The sequence below is a fragment of the Heloderma suspectum genome, chromosome 5 (assembly GCF_057233095.1).
Source record: "Heloderma suspectum isolate Gila_16-S chromosome 5, 16-S_ref, whole genome shotgun sequence".
Classification (NCBI taxonomy): domain Eukaryota; kingdom Metazoa; phylum Chordata; class Lepidosauria; order Squamata; family Helodermatidae; genus Heloderma; species Heloderma suspectum.
In genome coordinates, this window is record NC_139462.1 from 24,263,365 (window position 1) to 24,282,547 (window position 19,183).

The 19,183-nt window shown below is 46.5% G+C and overlaps 1 protein-coding gene across 4 annotated transcripts in view; it reads left to right on the forward strand.

Moving 5' to 3' along the window:
- The first annotated feature begins 4,515 nt into the window (after nt 1-4,515).
- The window catches only part of LOC146343708 (E3 ISG15--protein ligase HERC5-like), a 60,408-nt gene continuing 45,740 nt past the window's right edge, over nt 4,516-19,183 (forward strand). For 2 of the 4 annotated variants that reach the window (XR_014791976.1, XM_084855610.1), the window contains exons 1-8: nt 4,539-5,159; nt 8,694-8,826; nt 10,502-10,578; nt 11,235-11,456; nt 14,811-14,902; nt 16,760-16,890; nt 17,208-17,356; nt 17,746-17,822. Coding sequence is in view for 3 of the 4 variants with exons in the window: in XM_084855610.1 (XP_084711736.1) it covers nt 4,889-5,159; nt 8,694-8,826; nt 10,502-10,578; nt 11,235-11,456; nt 14,811-14,902; nt 16,760-16,890; nt 17,208-17,356; nt 17,746-17,822 (1,152 nt within the window). In the remaining variant the exon portion in view is untranslated. Of the gene's footprint in view, nt 5,160-8,693; nt 8,827-10,501; nt 10,579-11,234; nt 11,457-14,810; nt 14,903-16,759; nt 16,891-17,207; nt 17,357-17,745; nt 17,823-19,183 lie in introns of all 4 variants that reach the window. The other 2 variants (XM_084855608.1, XM_084855609.1) reach the window with 2 other exon arrangements.

Here is a 19,183-nt window from a genome sequence, read left to right on the forward strand (position 1 = left end):
GGGTCTAAAATCACCTAGCGGCACCACTGATGCCAGGATAAAACTGCTCATCTTCAAGGTGCCACAAGACACACTGTCATTTCTGCTGCAGCAGATTTAGCCCAGCTACCCCTTTGGAACCCCTTCATGGATCACTGCCGTGTTGTGGCGAAGGGGCTTGCGTAACTCAGTGAAGCCATAAGCTATGCCGTGCAGGGCCACCCAAGACGGACAGGTCATGGTGGAGAGTTCTGACAAAATGTGGTCCACTGGAGAAGGAAATGGCAACCCACTCCAGTATCCTTGCCAAGAAAACCCCATGGAACGTATCACAAGGCTAAAAGAGATGACGCCGGAAGATGAGCCCCTCAGGTCGGAAGGTGTCCAATATACTACTGGGGAAGAGCAGAGGGTATTTCCAAGTAGTGCCAGAAAGAGTGAAGCGGCTGGGCCAAAGCCGAAAGGACACTCAGCTCTGGATGTGTCTGGTGGTGAAAAGAAAGTCCGATGCTGTAAAGAACAATATTGTTTAGGAACCTGGAATGTCAGATCAATGAATCAAGGTAAGCTGGAGGTGGTCAAACATGAGATGGCAAGATTGAACTTCAACATCCTGGGAATCAGCCAACTAAAATGGACAGGCATGGGTGAATTTAATTCAGGTGACCATTATATCTACTACTGTGGGCAAGAATCCCTTAGAAGAAATGGAGTAGCACTCATAGTCAATAAAAGGGTGGGAAACGCAGTACTGGGGTACAATCTCAAAAACGATAGAATGATCTCAGTACGAATCCAAGGCAAACCATTCAACATCACAGTAATTCAAGTCTATGGCCCAACCACTGAGGCCGAAGAAGCTGAGCTTGATCGGTTCTATGAAGACCTACAACACCTTCTAGAACTAACACCAAAAAAAGGTGTCCTTTTCATCATAGGGGATTGGAATGCTAAAGTAGGAAGTCAAGAAATCACCGGGATAATAGGCAAGCGTGGCCTTGGTGTACAAAATGAAACAGGACAAAGCCTAATCGAGTTTTGCCAAGAGAACACACTGATCATAGCAAACACTCTTTTCCAACAGCACAAGAGGTGACTCTACACATGGACATCACCAGATGGTCAATATCGAAATCAGATTATGTACTTTGTAGCCAAAGATGGAGAAGCTCTATACAGTCAGTAAAAACAAGACCTGGAGCTGACTGTGGCTCAGATCATGAGCTTCTTATTGCAAAATTTCGGCTTAAATTGAAGAACGTAGGGAAAACCACTAAACCATTCAGGTGTGACCTAAATCATATCCCTTATGAATATACAGTGGAGGTGAGGAATAGATTTCAGGGATTAGACCTGATAGACAGAGTGCCTGAGGAACTATGGACGGAGGTCTGTAACATTGATCAGGAGGCAGCAACTAAATCCATCCCAAAGAAAAAGAAATGCAAGAAAGCAAAGTGGCTGTCTGATGAGGCTTTACAAGTAGCTGAGGAAAGAAGGGAAACGAAAAGCAAAGGAGAAAGGGGAAGATATATCCAACCTATCTTAAGGAGAGCCACCAGCAACACCAGACAGGCCGCTTAACAAGATCAGCCTCGGATGGCCTTCTCTCTGTCCCATCAGCCAAGACAGCTAGACTGGTGCAGACTAGGGAGAGGGCCTTTTCTGTGGTGGCCCCCACTCTGTGGAACTCTCTCCCTAGGGAACTCCGCCATGCCCCCTCTTTAATGAGCTTCCGCCATGCATTAAAAACCTGGTTGTTCAGGCAGGCATTTGGGGTGGGTTAGGGTATTTTAGAAAACGTTTTTATTGTAGAATTTTATTGTTTTAAACTGTTTTATTATACACTGTACATCGCCCAGAGTGGCTGGGTGACCAGCCAGATGGGCGATTAATAAATTTAATAATAAATAAATAAACTGAATGCAGATTTCCAGAGAATAGCAAGGAGAGACAAGAAGGCCTTCTTAAATGAACAATGCAAAGAAATGGAGGAAAACAATAGAATGGGAAAGACTAGAGATCTTTTCAAGAAAATCAGAGATCTCAAGGGAACGTTTTGTGCAAAGATTGGCATGATAAAGGACAAAGAAGGCAGGGACCTAACAGAAGCAGATGAGATTAAGAAGAGGTGGAAAGAATACAAAGAAGAACTATACAGGAAAGATCTGAATGTCCCTGATAGCCATGATAGTGAGGTCACTGAACTTGAGCCGGACATCCTAGAGAGTGAAGTCAAGTGGGCCTTAGGAAGCATCACTAACAACAAAGCTAGCGGAGATGACAGTATTCCAGCTGAGCTATTTAAAATCCTAAACGCTGATGCTGTTACAGTGCTGCACTCAATATGCCAACAAATTTGGAACACTCAACAGTGGCCACAAGACTGGAAAAGGTCAGTTTACATTCCAATTGCAAAGAAGGGCAATGCCAAAGAGTGTTCAGTCTACCGTACAATTGCGCTCATTTCACATGCCAGCAAGGTTATGCTCAAAATCCTACAAGCTAGGCTTCAGCGATATGTGGACCGAGAAGTACAAGCTGGGTTTCGAAGAGGCAGAGGAACTAGAGATCAAATCACCAACGTTGGCTGGATCATGGAGAAAGCAAGAGAATTCCAGAAAAATGTCTATTTCTGCTTCGTTGACTACGCTAAAGCCTTTGATTGTGTGGATTACAACAAACTGTGGCAAATTCTTAAAGAGATGGGAGTACCAGACCACCTTACCTGTCTCCTGAGAAACCTGTACAAGGGTCAAGAAGCAACAGTAAGAATCGGACATGGAACAACCGATCGGTTCAAAACTGGGAAAGGAGTACGACAAGGCTGCATATTGTCGCCCTGCTTATTTAACTTACATGCAGAGTACATCATGAGAAACGCCGGGTTGGATGAATCACAGGTCGGAATTAAGATTGCCGGGAGAATTATCAACAACCTCATATACGCAGACGATACCACCCTAATAGCAGAAAGCGAAGAGGATCTAAAGAGCCTCTTGTTGGGGGTGAAAGTGGAGCAAAAGCTGGTTTGAAACTCAACATTAAAAAAAATTAAGATCATGGCATGTGGCCCCATCACTTCCTGGCATATGGAAGGGGAAGAAATGGAAGCAGTGACAGATGTTATTTTCTTGGGTTCCAAGATCACCGCAGACGGTGACTGTAGCCATGAAATTAAAAGATGCTTTCTCCTTAGGAGGAAAGCTATGGCACACCTAGACAGCATAGCAAGAAGCAGAGACATCACCTTGCCGACAAAGGTTTGTATAATCAAAGCTATGGTTTTCCCAGTAGCAACGTATGGCTGTGAAAGCTGGACTATAATGAAGGCTGAGCACCGAAGAATCGATGCTTTCGAGCTATGGTGCTGGAGAAGACTCTTATGAGTCCCCTGGACTGCAAGGAGGTCAAATCAGTCAATCCTAAAGGAAATCAACCCTGAGTGCTCATTGGAAGGACAGATACTGAAGCTGAAGCTCAAATATTTTGGCCACCTAATGCGAAGAGAAAACTCCCTGGAAAAGACCCTGATGCTGGGAAAGATTGAAGGCAAAAGGAGAAGGGGACGGCAGAGGATGAGATGGCTAGATAGCATCACCGATGAAATGAATATGGACTTGAGCACACTCTGGGAGAGAGCGGAGGACAGGCAGGCCTGGCGTGCTATGGTCCATGGGGTCACGAAGAGTCGGACACGACTGAACGACTGAACAACAACAACAAAGAGAAACAGCGGGGGCATATGTGCCCTGTTGGATTCTGTCCTTAGCTAACAAAGCATAACTCCTATGTAGGCATTTGCCTGCATCCCAATTACAGCTAAAAGGTAGATGGGACATCCACAAGCACCCACACCCCTCTCCCAAATATCTCTGCGCCCCCAGCTACATTATAGACCTTAGCGTGTTGAGCACAAAGGTTTCCAGGGGCGCAATCCTATGCATGTTTAGCCAGACAAAAGTCCTACAACTCCCAGCATTCCCCAGCCAGCATAGCTGGGAATTGTAGGACTTTTGTCTGTCTAAACATGCATATATGGACTTGAGCACACTCCGGGAGAGAGCGGAGGACAGGAAGGCCTGGCGGGCTACGGTCCATGGGGTCACGAAGAGTCGGACACGACTGAACGACTGAACAACAGCCCCTTCGGAAGCTTTAATGAGCTTCCGTCGTGCATTAAAAACGTGGTTGTTCAGGCAAGCATTTGGGGTGGGTTAGGGTATTTTAGAAAATGTTTTTATGGTAGAATTTTATTGTTTTAAACTGTTTTATTGTACGTTGTACATCGCCCAGAGTGTCTGGGTGACCAGCCAGATGGGCGATTAATAAATTTAACAATAAAATGAATAAAAAACGGCCCCAACCTTTGCTAGGCGGGGTGCGTGCGTGCGTGCGTCTTCAGAGGAGGCGTCATCATGCCCTGGCAACCGGTCCAGTTTCGCTTCCCTCCCCAGCCACCCCTTTCCCTCTGCAGTGAGGCTCTTCCTCGACGCCCGCCGCGGCACTTTCCGTTTCCTAGGAAGACGCGCCTCCGCCTCCGCCCCGTGCTACGTTTCGAAAGCCACCCAAACAAGCAAAGGGAAGCCCGGAGGGCCCACGCCGCGCCTGGCTCCTCCCCTCGCCCCGACGCCGGCTCGCGGGCAGCGCGGCGAACGGACTCCGCTCCGGCTCCCGAGAGGAGCCCCGCCGCCGCCCCGCGCCCCGCCAGCCGCGAGCGCCCCTTTCCCTCCCGGCTTGCGCGCCCGGCGGTGGCAGCCCGCCCGTGTTGCCTCCCGCAGAGGCAGGGCAAGGTTAGGCTGGGCTGCGGGGATCAGGGACCGAGGCGGGCGCGCCGCGTCGGCTTCCGCCGGAGGGGCTCTCCCTGGGACTGGGGCGCCCGTGGTGAAGGCAGCTGCCCGCGGACAAGATGCCCAGGCGGGCCAGCCGCCGGGCGCCCAGGGGCGAGGTGGGCACCCCGCTGGACCCCCGCGTGGGCTCGCCGCCCGGAGCCTCGCTGCTGCTGTTCCCCCAGGGGGGCCGCCACCCCAGACTCCTCGAGGAGGCGGACGCCGGCGCCATCCGCCAGATCCGCTGCAAACACGGCTGCCTGGCCATAGTGAAGACGAACAGGACTGTGGTGGTTTTTGGCAGAGCGGAGGAGGACGGAGGGCGCGGCCAGAGCCCCCCCGGGCGTCCCAGTGAGTAGCTGATTCCCAAAAGCGGGGGGCTGAGGGGGACCTCCGGAGGTCACCTTCCTTATCCAGCGCCCTACAGCTTTGCACTCCTTGCTTGACTAACCCCCGAGGGCCTGGGTCATGGGGTTGCTAGCCCCCCCCCCCCCGCACACACACCTGGGCAGCCCGTGCCTTCCTGGCATGGGAGGGAGCCCGAACACGTCTCCAATGAAGCGTTTCGCATCTCAAATAGTAAAGTAGGCTACGGTGGGTTCTATGATGGGCCATAGAATGTACAGGCTAGAGCGGTGTTCCCAAAACATTTAATAGCTGAGGCATATTACTTTCTGACTTAAAATTGGAGGGGTGCTACACTCTTGCAACTGAGAAGGTCTACCTTTAGAGTGTTAAAGAGTAAGAAATACACCTGCCCTCAGAGGAACCGAGACAATGTGTTTGGGAGTGTTCCAAGTGTCGCTTCAGTCCGGAGTCTCATGCAGAGACATAACAGGAAGCCTCCTCTGGAGGGAGGCCGTTTTGGCCCTTCTTTGCATCAGGGTGCTTGAATTATGATAGAGACACTTTGGAGAACGACCTGCGCCCAACAGAAGCTGAGGCACAGGAAGATGTGGGGTGGGGGGGGGGTGTCATGCTCACAGGAGCCTTTAATTCATTTGCTTTTTGTAATCCTGGGACAGAGCGTCTTTTTTGGACCACAGTGGCTTTCCAAGTGTTCTTGGAAGACTCTTCCCTCTGAAGCCTATTTTTGTTGTCGTCATTGTCATCAGGGGTTCCTCAATCAGTAATGGCTGACAACTGCAGCCTTCCGCAACCTGGTGCCTTCCAGATATTTTGGACTACAACTCCCATCATCCCTAACCAGTGGCCTAACCAGTGGCCGTGTGGGCTGGTTGGATTTCGAGTCTAATATCATATGGAGGGCACCAGGTTTGGGGAAGGCTAAAGGTATAATTCTCATTGCGGGTGCAAGAGGCCCTGGGTTCAAATCCCAGACAAGTACAGCCAGGGGAGGGTAGTCTGGCTGTACCTTTGAGGATAGCTTCATAGCTTAGTGGTAGAGCAGGTGGCTGTTTGGTGCTGCAGTAGAGCGCCAGTTTGCACGTGGAAGGTCCCAGGTTACATAGTTACATAGCATCTCCAGTTACATAGTTCAGGTAGCAGGTGATGGGAAAGACCCTTTCCTGAGACCCTAGAGAATTGCTGCCTGTCAGACAGACAACCTAGTGCCCTTCAGTTGTTCTGGGCTACATTTCTCTTAAGCCTCAGCCAGCATGGTATGAACCTAGCGGTACACTACAATCATCATCTTCAGATGCCTTCTCCGAGGGAGGTTCGGATGATGGCGAGGGAGAGGGCCTTTTCGGTCATGGCCCTGCAATTATGGAACATGGTCACCCTTTTGGCACCAGGTTAAGACTTTCCTCTACTTCCAGGCATTTGACAGCATATGATAAGGTTCTAACCAGTCATGGGATTGTTGATTGTTTTAAATTATTTGTGTATGTAAATGGCTTTTATATTGTGTTTTATATTGTATTTGTAAGGTTTAAATTTTTGTAAACCGCCAAAGAACTTTGGCTATTGGGCAGTATAGAAATGTAATAAATAAATACTGTAATCTAAAATATCTAGAGGGCATTGAGTTGTATACCCCTGTTGTACATGGTTGCTTTCCACTTGGGGTATTATTATTATTTTATTTCATTTCATTTCTATACCACCCAATAGCCAAAGCTCTCTGGGCAGTTTACAACAACTCATGAAAAATGCAAACCACAACATTATTCAATGTTGTGTACACCCCTGTAGTCCCCTTGATGTGGGATCCTTTGTTTTTGACCTCTCCTTTCTTTGCCACAGTGACACCTGAGGTGATGCAACCTGTTCCTTTTGGATTTTTGTGGGGTTTTACCAGTGGAGGTTAGTGGCTCTGATGTCAGTCGGGCAGTGAATCTGCTCCAGGTTTTAGTCAGGTCCAAATATCGCACCTTGGATGGCTCCTTGAGAGTTCTGAATGGTTCTGACTGAAACCTGGAGCAGATTCACCACCCCACTGACATCAGAGCCACCAGCCTCCACTGGTTTTTACACTCCCTTCGTAACTGGCCATTTTGTCCTTTTGAATAAACTGTACTTTGTTCTTAAAATGAAATTCTGGAGTGGTTTGGAGGCTTCTGAAGCTCTTCAGCATCCTAGTTTCTGTTATCTGCAATGAGAAGTTTGCTTTGCCATCAGGTCAGTTTCAGTTTCCTTTCTACAGCCAGGGCTCACTTTGAACTCATGTCCCCTTATCCACAGACTTGTGTAATAAAAGTAATGATTTTTTTTTTTAAAGGTCAGAAAGCAGACAAGCCCTGTGGTCACAAACATTATATTGAGGGGGCTGAAGGAAGCAAGGAATCCTTGCGGAACAGCTAAAACAGAAATAAATATAGCCTAATAAGTTCAGAGTTAATTGTATTAAATATTGATAAAAGAAACGTTACTGTTACAACCATTTTTTAAAGGACTTAATGCTTGTCAGTTATCCCAGTACCTTTGTTCTCATTGGCCATAACATTATTTTTTATTGATGGATTTATTTATTTATTTATTACATTTCTATACCGCCCCATAGCCGAGGCTCTCTGGCCGGTTTACAAAGATTAAAAACATTAAATTACAGTAAAAACATTAAAATACAGTGTAAAAGTTTAAAAACTCATTACATAAAACACACAAACAAACAGTATAACCAAAGACAACAGCTATTTAAATACTTATTATTATTATTATTTATTAGCGGGTGGAATCAAGTTTATGTCTTAATAGTAAAACAATTGCAATGACAAAACGTTGCCGTGTGGAGTGCTCCTTTTCAAGGTTCTGGGCAGCCATGCCTTCTTCCAGGATACTCTATTTCATTCCCCCTTCACATTAGTTTTCCCTTATTTTCCCACCCCAACAGTCTTCATTCTGTGGCCACTGAGCATGCTCAGTCCTCACTAGGCTGTTTTGCGATTCTGCAAACCTCAGGGTATCCCTGAGCATGCTGATACTTTCCTCATGTTTGTGGATGGAGCTGTTTTGGCTACACAGTGGCCCGCACTCATAGAATTTAGTTCACTGTTAGTATTTTGGATAAAATGAGAGTACTGCTAGCATGGTTTTCCTTGTGTCTCCAGAGGGAAAAAAAAGTGCTACAACTCCTAGCATTCCCCAGCCAGCCAAACTAGCTGGGGAATGCTGGATATTGTAGGACTTTTTCCCATCTAAATATGCCTAGGATTGTGCTCTAAGGTTCTCATCATGCTAAATTTTGTGCCCAATATCAGTTTCTGCTCTTGACAGGGGCCATCATGGAATACACGCAGCCCTGCCTTAGCATCATTATGTATAAAAATCATATTGATATATTTATTTATTATTTGATTTTTACACCCAGCCTTTCCATTCACTGGAATTCCTAGAGCAGCTTACAAACTGAAATATATATAATAAAAATTCATGTAACAACAGTAAAATCATAGCAGAGTTTGTCTTCCTTTTGCCTTGCAGAGCACATCAAATTAAGAAAGAATGCCAAGGTGGATTTACTGGACTGTGAAGCATCTCATCTGCTTATTCTCTCAACAGAAGGGAAACTTTCTGAGCACAGTTTTGCATCTGGAGGTGTTAAATCAGAGCCAAGGTAGGAAAACAACAGAATGAAATTTAACAGGAATAAATACCAAGTTCTGCAACTAGGAAAAAGAAACCAAATGCACAGTTACAAGATGGGGGACACTTGCCTCAAAAATACTACGAGCAAGAAGGATCTTGGAATTGTTGCAGATCACAAGCTGAATATGAGTCAACAATGTGATGTGGCTGCAAAAAAGGCAAATGCTATTTTGGGATGCATTAATAGAAGTATAGCTGTGTCCAGTTCTGGGCACCACACTTTAAGAAGAATGCAGACAAACTGGAGAGGTTTCAGAGGAGGGCAGCGAAGATGATCAGGAGACTGGAAACAAAGCCCTATGAAGAGAGACTGAAAGAACTGGGCATGTTTAGCCTTGAGAAGAGAAGACTGAGGGGAGATATGATAGCGCTTTTCAAGTACTTCAAAGGTTGTCACAGAGAGGAAGGCCAGGATCTCTTCTCCATCATCCCACAGTGCAGGACATGGAATAACGGGCTCAAGTTACAGGAAGGCAGATTCCAGCTGAACATCAGGAACATCCTGACTGTTAGAGCAATACACAATGGAACCAATTACCTAGGGAGGTAGTGGGCTCTCCCACACTGGAGGCATTCAAGATGAGGCTGGACAGCCATCCGTCAGGGATGCTCTGAGTTGGATTCCTGCATTGAGCAGGAGGTTGGACTCAGTGGTCTAATAGGCCCCTTCTAACCATACTATTCTGTGAAAACTTCCATTATATGAGGGTGGCAAAGCAGTGGTTTGTTGTGCCAGAATATCCAAGGGCTTCTTCACATGGAGCTTTTATCCTGCTATTGAGATTGGTTACTCACAGAAGTTTGCTGGTCCTTCAGATGATGTCGTCACCCTCCAGGGCATCTCCTGCACTAAATGATTTTCATTCCATTTTTTAAAAGATCGGAGATAATGAGCTATCAAATTACAGTGTTTGAGTTCTGCTTGAGTTCCCTCCGTGAAAAGAGGAAAACGTGCAATAAGAGGAGCTAGACCACAGCGCCATCTAGCAGCTGTATAATGAAACATATGGAAGACTCAGATAAGGGGGAAAAGTGGGTGGGGGGAAGGAAACACATGTAAAGGGAGTTCGTCGTGATCTTGCATTTAAAACGGAAGCAGTAAGCCCCTTTTAAATGTGGGATTTTAGGCTGGTGTAGAGATGCTCCAAGACTCATGGGTGAGGGGTAGCCATGCATCAGCTAGGGTTGCACTGATTCCATTAATTTTGTATAGAAAGGCAGGATACAAATGCTTCTAATCATGACCAGCCCAAGTCATTTAGCTATGTGAGGCTGAGCTGCAAGTCGTCCCAGTTATTTTGGCACCTGAAGCTAGGGATGTCAGAGGAATCCGCAACGGATTCAAATGAGTTCGGATTTCTATGAATCTGACCTGCGGATTCTGCAGCAGACTGGCTTTTTCTGAGTCTGTAACAAATGATTAGCATATGGCTGAACACAACATGGGAGCTAAGCTCATCTGCTCCCATGTTCATCTTGACATACTGGTAGCAGAATAAAAACACAGAATGACTTTGTGATCCACACATTTCAGAGATTTTTTTTTTAATGCTTGAATTGCTTGCCCAAATCATACATGAGAAATGTGAAATGTTAAATGTTTGATTAACCATATTTGTATGCATTTTTGTTGGTATAAACAGGCTACTGAAAGAATTGGGAGACAAATGGATCATTGAAATTGCATGTGGCGACCATCATTCCTTGGCACTTTCAAAAGGTACTAAGCATCTTCATACAGCCGTTTGTTTGTTTGAACATATGTACCCTTGCCCAGGGGTAGGTAACCTTTTTGGCCCAGCTGGCACATTTGTCATTTTGTTTTTGGACCTGAGGGTGCATTTGTGCCAAGGTCATTTGGGCCTGTGGGCGCTTAATTTCAGGATTCTCTTTTCTGGGGACCCCTCTGTTGGATTCTCTTTTATTACCTCCTTGCTTGAACTGCCCCATTTTTCGTCCCCCACCCCTTGTTGGATTCTCTCTTTTATTGCTCCCCCTTGCTTGGATTCTTTCTTTTATTGCCTCCTCTTCCTCCTCCTCTGGAATTTCTTTCAAGGTCACTTCCTCCTGCACCCAAAATGTCTTCCCTGCTGCCAGCGCAACCCTTCTCCCTGCCACTGCTGCCATTGCACTCATCTCCTCCTGTTCCCTCCCACCACAACCCTTTCCTGCCATAGTTGCTGCCACCACGGAGGAGAAAGGAAGGGCTCCAAAAGAGTCTGGAGGGCACACTGGGGGTTGTGGCAGGTGGGAGCGCGCACGCGAGGACCGCAAAAAGAGCCTGCCCCATACTGAGACCAACGGAGGTAAACCTTCATGGCTATATTTAAAAAGTTGCATACAGCGATTCAACTTCCTTTTGTATGTCATGTTAAGGAGGAGAGCTCTTCGCCTGGGGTCAAAATGAATACGGCCAACTTGGAGTGGGAACAAAGGTCAGCTCCATTATGGAACCACAGCTGGTGCTGGCTCTTGTAGGCCTTCCTTTGGCTAAGATTGCAGCTGGATCAGCTCACAGCCTGGCCCTCTCTGTGTTTGGGACTGTCTGTTCTTGGGGAAAGAATGCTTTTGGACAGCTGGGCCTCGGAGACACAGAAGGTGAGCAGAAGTGCAGTAAGTGTTGTGGCATAGCTATCGGAGACATACTCGTAAAATGTTATAAAACAGACCATTGGTCCGTCCAACCCAGCCTGCCCACCAGTGTATTGGACTACAACCCCCATCATCCTCATCACATTGGCTGAGGATTATGGAAGTTGTAGTCCAGCACATCTGCAGGATACCCAGTTGGGGAATGGTGATTTAGCCCAATACTGTCTTCCTTGACTGACATGAGCTATTTAAGGTCTCAGGCAGCTGTTGGGTTTTTTTAGCTTTGCTCCGAGAACCCTGGAGATGCCAGAAGTTGAGCATGGGGCTTTCTTCCTGTAAAACACTTGCTCTACCACTGTACTATGGCCTCTGCTGATGATGACAGGAAGGAAAGAGGAGAGAGAGCCAAAGCTGGCTACCATCCACTGGGGAGAGCTTCTCCACAGCTGGCTACCATTGGAAGAAGTCATGAGCAAAAGAGGATAGGGACCAGATCTGGAGAACAGAGCCTGTGTTCCATTCTTGGTGCTTGCACCACCAAGAATGACTTGGCTGTGGTACAGTTTCATGCCCCACTGTCTGGCATCTGTTAAAGCTGACCAAGAGACATGTTACTTTTTGAAAAGGTTGTGATAAGAGTTATTTCTCAAATGGTGGACAAATTCACAATCACTAAAGTCAGATGACATCTTGCCAGTGCGTTTAGATTCTTGGTGAATCCAGTACGAGACAGGGTCATATTTTTCGTCATACAGTTGGCCCTCCGACATTTGATTTCCTTTAGCTTCCCCGGTATTGCAGCTGATTTAGGGCCGGGGTTGTTCATTTGTTTTTATGGAGAGGGGGATAGGTCTGGGAACCATGACTGTCAGGGCCGGCCCTAGTACTAGGTAGAGGGAAGCAGCAGCCTAGGCAGCAGATGCTTTGGACTGGGGCTGCAGCCACCCCGACTGTTCCCATCCTCCTGAGCTGGTACCCTGGGGGTGGCAATACTTGCTGGCTGCTGCTGGCTTGAGTTGTCTGTCAGTCTTCCCTAGTTTCGTTCTCCCAATGCGTCATAGACAGTGCTGTTAGGAAAGGCCCCTGTCAAATCAAGCAGACAGAGAGGCAGCTAGCTCACGCTATGTGTAACCCTGTCAAAACTGACTAATGCAGGACACAAGCTGCGTATTTCAAAGTCTCTACCCTTTGTGGGTCTAAAATCCTAAAGTTGCTTCAAAAGATATCCAGACAGACCAAATATTCAAACATAAGTGTACTTTGTCACAGATTGTGGAAATAAATAACTTCCAACAGGGATTCATAAAACAGTAAATTTCCAAGTTCTTCGGTACCTCCAAGAGGGTCCACTCCACACACAGAGAACATGGTGCAAGGTGGGGACCCACAAGAGGAGCAACAACAAAAATGCCATAAACATCCTCAGCGCACTATAGGTCCTTTTCTCCCTCTGGGATGCTGAAAAGAGCCCCTCTTACTGGTACTGCAGCTTGGGCCTGTACTTGTAAAATTAGGGACAAGTCTCAGTCAGCAAATCTTAGGCCTTCATCCATATGTGGAGTTTCTTCTGCCGGCTGGGCCGACTGAGTTATTTTGTCCCCTCCGTCTGCTACACCATAAGCCAAACCATCCATCACACTAGTTTAATAATAGCTTAAATAAAAGATAAATGATGGCCTGTAGGCCTCAGCACAGCAATTAATTTACTCTTTTCTAACAAAGTATCCCCCCCTTCTCTTCTCTCACAGGGGTGGGCAACTTGTGGCCCTGGAGATGTTTTGGCCTACATCTCCCATCTGCCCTAGCCAATAGTGTGGGATCATGGGAGTTATAGGCCAAAACATCTCGAGGGCCACAAGTTGCCCACCCCTGCTCGATAACATCACAGATAACAGCTCCTATGAAGGAGAACCTATTTAGTTCCTTATCTGGGGCCCCAACACAAACCTGTAAAATTAGGGACAAATCTCAGTCAGTAAATTCTAGGTTGATGGGCCTTCTCCCTTTTGTGGAATTTTGTCTGCCGCCGGCTGGGCTGATTGAGATATTTTGCCTCCTCCTTATAGGTGATGACATGGGTCAGCTTCAAAAGGGTCATTCATACATGTGTGTGCCATGCCACCTGCCCTGTGCCCCCTATGCTAGTTTGCTATCCTCAGCTGCAGTGGAGGACACTGTCCTGTCACCAGTGTTGAAATAACATTCACCTGTCCGGTCTGTATATGGAATGGGGAGGAGGAACGCCATCTTGTCTCAGGCAGCAAAGTCTCTTGGGCTGGCCCTGATGACCCGAGCAACTCCCCTGTGAAGAAAGGTTACAACAGCTGGGATTGTTTAGCTTAGAAAAAAGGCGAGTAAAGGGAGACATGAAAGAGCTGTACAGAATTATGCATGGTGTGAAGAAAGCGGATAGGAAGACGTTTTTCTCCCTCTCTCATAATGCTACAACCCAGGGGCATCCCCTGAAGCTGATTGGTAGGAGATTCAGGACAGATAAAAGGAAGGGCTTCTTCACACAGCGTGGAGTTAAACTATGGAATTCACTTCTACAAGGTGTAGTGATGGCCACCAATTTGGAAGGCTTTAAAAGGGGGATTTGGACAAATTCATGGAGGATAGGACTATCAGTGGCCACAAGTCCTGATGGCTATATGCTGTCTCCAGTATCAGAGGCAGGATGCCTATATACACCAGTTGCTGGGGAACATGGGTGGGAGGGTGCTGTTGCACTCATGTCCTGCTTGTGGGTTTCCTGAGGGGAGCTGGTTGGCCTCAGTGTGAACAGACTACTGGATTAGTTGGACCTTGGTCTGATCCAGCACGGTTCTTCTTATGTTCTTATAACTGTTCTTTGCCTATAAGCATTGTTCACAATAATCTCCCGCTGATATAACTGATTATAGTGAATTCATAGGTAGGTATGACATGAGCCAAGTGTGCCCTCCCCTGGTGAAAGGGAAGTACAACTGCAGATTTTAGGTCTTGAAACTGTGGTGGTGGCTTTTGCCACATGGGGGCGAGTGCTTCTACAATTTTGCCATGGAAGACAGACTCAGATGAGTTAAAAATGCACTGTTGGAAAGCTATACAGAGGAACGTTGTAAACTCATTCACTGTTTCTTCAGGATTATAAGAATCAACATAGTCTTCAGATAAAGAGCGTGTGTGCTAAATACAGAATGCAAGCATAATTGCGGCATTTGTTTGAATGGGCACAAGGAATCCCATTTTGTATTATATACAGATAAATAAATCATTTCTAGCTGTGTGATGATGAGTTATTTTGCTATCTGTTGTTTTTACAGGATCTATTAACAACCTCTCAGTGTGGATTCATATCACTTTTCATTCTCCTTTCAGATAGATACTCCCCTACATATGTGAAGGCCTTAGAGCATAAGAAGACAGTGTTCATTTCATGTGGTAGAGACCACACTGCAGTTCTCTCAAAGGTTTGCCTGGTTGTTTCCTTTTAAATTCAGTTTAGTATTTTAAAAAAATTATTATACACCCTCTTTCTCTGAGAGCTTTTTAAAGAAGGCCTTTATGCCCATGTTCATTGCCACGTTCTGCAGCAGTGAGTTCCATAGGTTGTATTGTTATATTGTGGTTTTAATGTTCTATATATTTTAAATTGTTTTATTGTGTGCCATTTGGTTTTAATTTTTGTGAACTGCCCAGATAGCATAACCATTTATGCTCTCTGGGCAGAACATAACCAGAGAGCATAACCAACTGCCATAACCGCTTCCATTTGTTTGCCTTATATCAGCCGCCGCTCAGGCCAGAACAAAACTTGCAAGAGAGACTGCATGGCTGTCATTCTTTGTTCTTTCCATCCTCTTCCTGCGAAAGTCTGGTAGAACACAGTGAACGATGTGGATTCATCATGCTGTGTGTTTTCCTCCCCCAGCTTCACATCATTGGCTAGGAGGGGCAGCTGATGATGTTGTGTCCCACATTGTGTTTTACCAGACATTATTGGGGAAAGGGAGCGATGGTGACACCATGTCTCTTGTGACATCCAGTTCACACTCAGGTTCAGTGGATGGCCTTGGGATTTTAATTCCAAGAGAATAAATGCCTTTGCCCTATTTGCTATATCTGGGATTGTGTCTATTTCGTAATTCTACACGTGCTCAGAACAACCTCTTTGGTGTAGAATTCGGCATCTCAACAGTCTCTTTCTTCCTCTTAAAAAACAAAACAAAGAACAAATCGGGTTTCTAGTCCTTGTGGCTGCGGAGATAGGATTGAAAATGCATGGGCAATATCTGGTAAAATTTCAGAAGCCAGAGGAGAACAAAGGAAGATGTCAAATAATCAAGGATAAAGTTCAGTGGCCTGTTGTATGTATTCACTTATATATATGTACAGCACCCATGTGATGCATAGTGGCTTACAGCATTACAAAGCCAAACACAGACAGGCCCCCACGTAGCTTAGAATCTAAAGCAGGGGAAAATAACAGTAAGAAGGGTGAGTAGAAGAGATGGTATGGCACAACCTTTCCCAACCTTCCCTTCCAGAAGTTTTGGACTTCCTCCCAGAATTCCTGACCATTGGCCATACTAGCTGGGGCTGATGGGAGTTAGTCCAAAGTAACTGGAGGGCATCAGGGTGGGGAAGGCAGGTATGGAAGAATGCAGGCAAATGAATAAGGTATACTTACTTAACGCTTGGTTACAGTAGGAAGTGACTAGGGGGTTCACCACATGAGGCTTTTTATTTCGCAATTTACTGTGGTTTCTGTTTCTGCATTGTAAGCAAGATAAAGATCAGCTCTTTACACAGGCAAGTTCTCCGCAGCCTCGGGGCAAAGAGCAAGCAGTGAATCTGTGGGTCTCCCAAGGGAGTCATCTCTCTCTCTGCAAAGCACTGCAGTGGGAGGCTTCGTTGCTGCCAGCTGTTTACATGGGGGGTTGCCATCTTCTTCCTCCCTCAGCCAGCTCCGCACTCACTTTGAGCCTCTCCTAGCCTGGCCCAGAAAACTCTCATCCCAGGTCAACAGAAAGACATGCTGGAGGAGGGGGGTGGGGAAGGGCAATTGTGATTTTCCTGCTCGGCCCAATGGCTTCTTTGTCCCAGGCTGTGGTTATTGCGGAATCACACATTTACACACAGCCATTAAAGCAGATTTACATTCAAATAGTGGATTATCTCAGGGTAGGGTTTTCTTGTGCGATAAAGATCTAAAAAAGCTAGATGTGCCCTGAAGGTTGACAATCGTATAAACCTTTCTTGTCCCCACTCTATCGCATGAAATGTTTGCACTGAAGTATGACACGTTTTTCCTCTTCCCCACCAAGGACGGACTAGTCTGCACCTTTGGAGCTGGCAGCCATGGACAGCTTGGCCACAACTCCACACGCAACGAGCTCATTCCACGGCTGGTGGCAGAGCTGTTTGGGGCTCGAGTGTCTCAGGTCGCCTGTGGAAGGTAAGAAATCTCCAGCTTTCCAAAGTGTTTTCTGGCAGCCTCCCCCAACCTGGCGCTCTCCAGATTGGACTGCAGTGTTGGACTGCAAAATTCTAGCTGGGAATGATGGGAATTGCACTCCAAGACATCTGGAGGGCACCAGTTTGAGGAAATGTTTTATGGTGTCAAGGAGAAAACATCCACAGCACTAAGGAAACCACAGAATACGTACAAACCCTTTGCCTTTTGTGCTCAAAGCAATTTTTTGGTTTAAGTTTGTGAGGGCCTGGTTGAGTCAATGACGCTTCCATATAATCTACTTTTCATTCTGTGAACAGATGGCATACTCTTGTCTACATCCCAGACCTGGGGGAAGTCTACTCATTCGGATCTGGAGCAGAAGGGCAGCTTGGACAGGGGGATAAATGTGACCGACGGATACCCCTTCCTCTAGGCTTGACTGTAAATGGCACAAAATTCAACCGAGGTAAATTCATGGTTAATATCGCCACATGCTGAACTTTGTGATCAGCTGGAAATCGAACAAATTCTGATAGAAATCAAGCAATAGTAGACAGGGGGCCAACAGAGACATCAGGGGATAGGACTGGGCTGGAAAAAAAAACATAAAATGTGTTTGGCTTATGTCTGTGTTGCTCATAAATTTATGTAGTATTCTTGTGTTCGGGCAAAATGTGGGCAGGGAGCATTTACAGTGTAGCATGGTTCCAATAAGTTATTCCAGTGACACAGTGTGAGCTCTCTCTCAGCTGTATTTAACTTTGCTACATTTCCTAGTCAAAATTTTATAAAGAAGACTTTCTAAAGATATAGGATGGCTGATTGAATAGTCACCTTTTTTACTATCTGTCACAGAAGGAAATGCTTCAGAGGAAGCGGTTAAAATCGTTGCTGGAGAGGACCAAAGTATTGTGCTTCTTTTAAAAGCAGAGGTAAGCAAAAAATTGGGGTATGCTTTCAAGAATATAGCTCATAATACCAAATGCCAGAATTCTTGGTTTTTTTTTTAATTATTTATTTATTTATTAAATTTATTAATTGCCCATCTAGCTGGTCACCCAGCCACTCTGGGCGATGTACTACAATAAAAACAGTTCATACAATAAAATTCAACATTAAAAACATCACATTTCTAAAATTACCCTAGCCCACTCCAAATGCCTGCCTGAACAACCACGTTTTTAATGCGTGGCGGAAGCTCATTAAAGAGGGGGAATGGCGGAGTTCCCTAGGGAGGGAGTTCCACAGAGTGAGGGCCACCACAGAGAAGGCCCTCTCCCTTGTCCTCACCAGCCTAGCTGTCCTGGCTGATGGGACAGAGAGAAGGCCATCCGAGGCTGATCTTGTTGAGCGGCCTGTCTGGTGTTGCTGGAGGTGCTCCTTGAGATATGCTGGGCCGGAACCATATAGGGTTTTAAAGGTCAAAACCAACACCTTGAATTTGGCCCAGAAAACAACTGGTAGCCAGTTTAGTTCCTTTAGCACTGGAGTGATGTGATCTCACCGGCGGCTGCCTTTAATTAGGCGAGCCACCACATTCTGTACCAGCTGCAGCTTTCAAACCATCTTCAAGGGTAACCCCACGTAGAGAGCATTACAGTAGTCTAAACGAGAGGAGACCAGGGCATGTACTACCAATGGGAGCAGATGGTCGGGAAGGTAGGGGCGCAGCCGCCATATCAGATGGAGTTGGTACAGCGCTTTCCAGCTCACAGCTGAAACCTGAGCCTCCATGGACAGCTGGGAGTTTAGGATGACCCCCAAGCTGCAGACCTGGTCTTTCAAGGGTAACCATACCCCATTCAACACCAGGTCAGCATCCCCCAACCTCCTCTTGTCTCCCACCAAAAGTACCTCGGTCTTGTCAGGGTTCAGCTTCAGCTTGTTCCTCCCCATCCAGCCACTCACCATCTCCAGACATTTGGACAGGGATTCTACGGCCAACCTTGGTGAAGATCTGAATGAGAGGTAGAGCTGTGTGTCATCTGCATATAGATGACACCGCACCCCAAACCTCCTGATGATAGCCCCCAGCGGCTTCACATAGATGTTAAATAGCATCGGGGAGAGGATGAAACCCTGTGGCACCCCACAAGTGAGCGGCCATGGGTCCGAAACCTCCTTTCCCAGTGCTAGCCTCTGGTACCTGCCAGAGAGAAAGGACCGGAACCACTGTAATACAGTGTCTGCAATGCCCAACTCCTCCAGGCGGTCCAGAAGGATACCATGGTCAACGGTATCAAAAGCCTCTGAGAGGTCGAGGAGAACAAGGAAGAAGCATTCGCCCCTATCC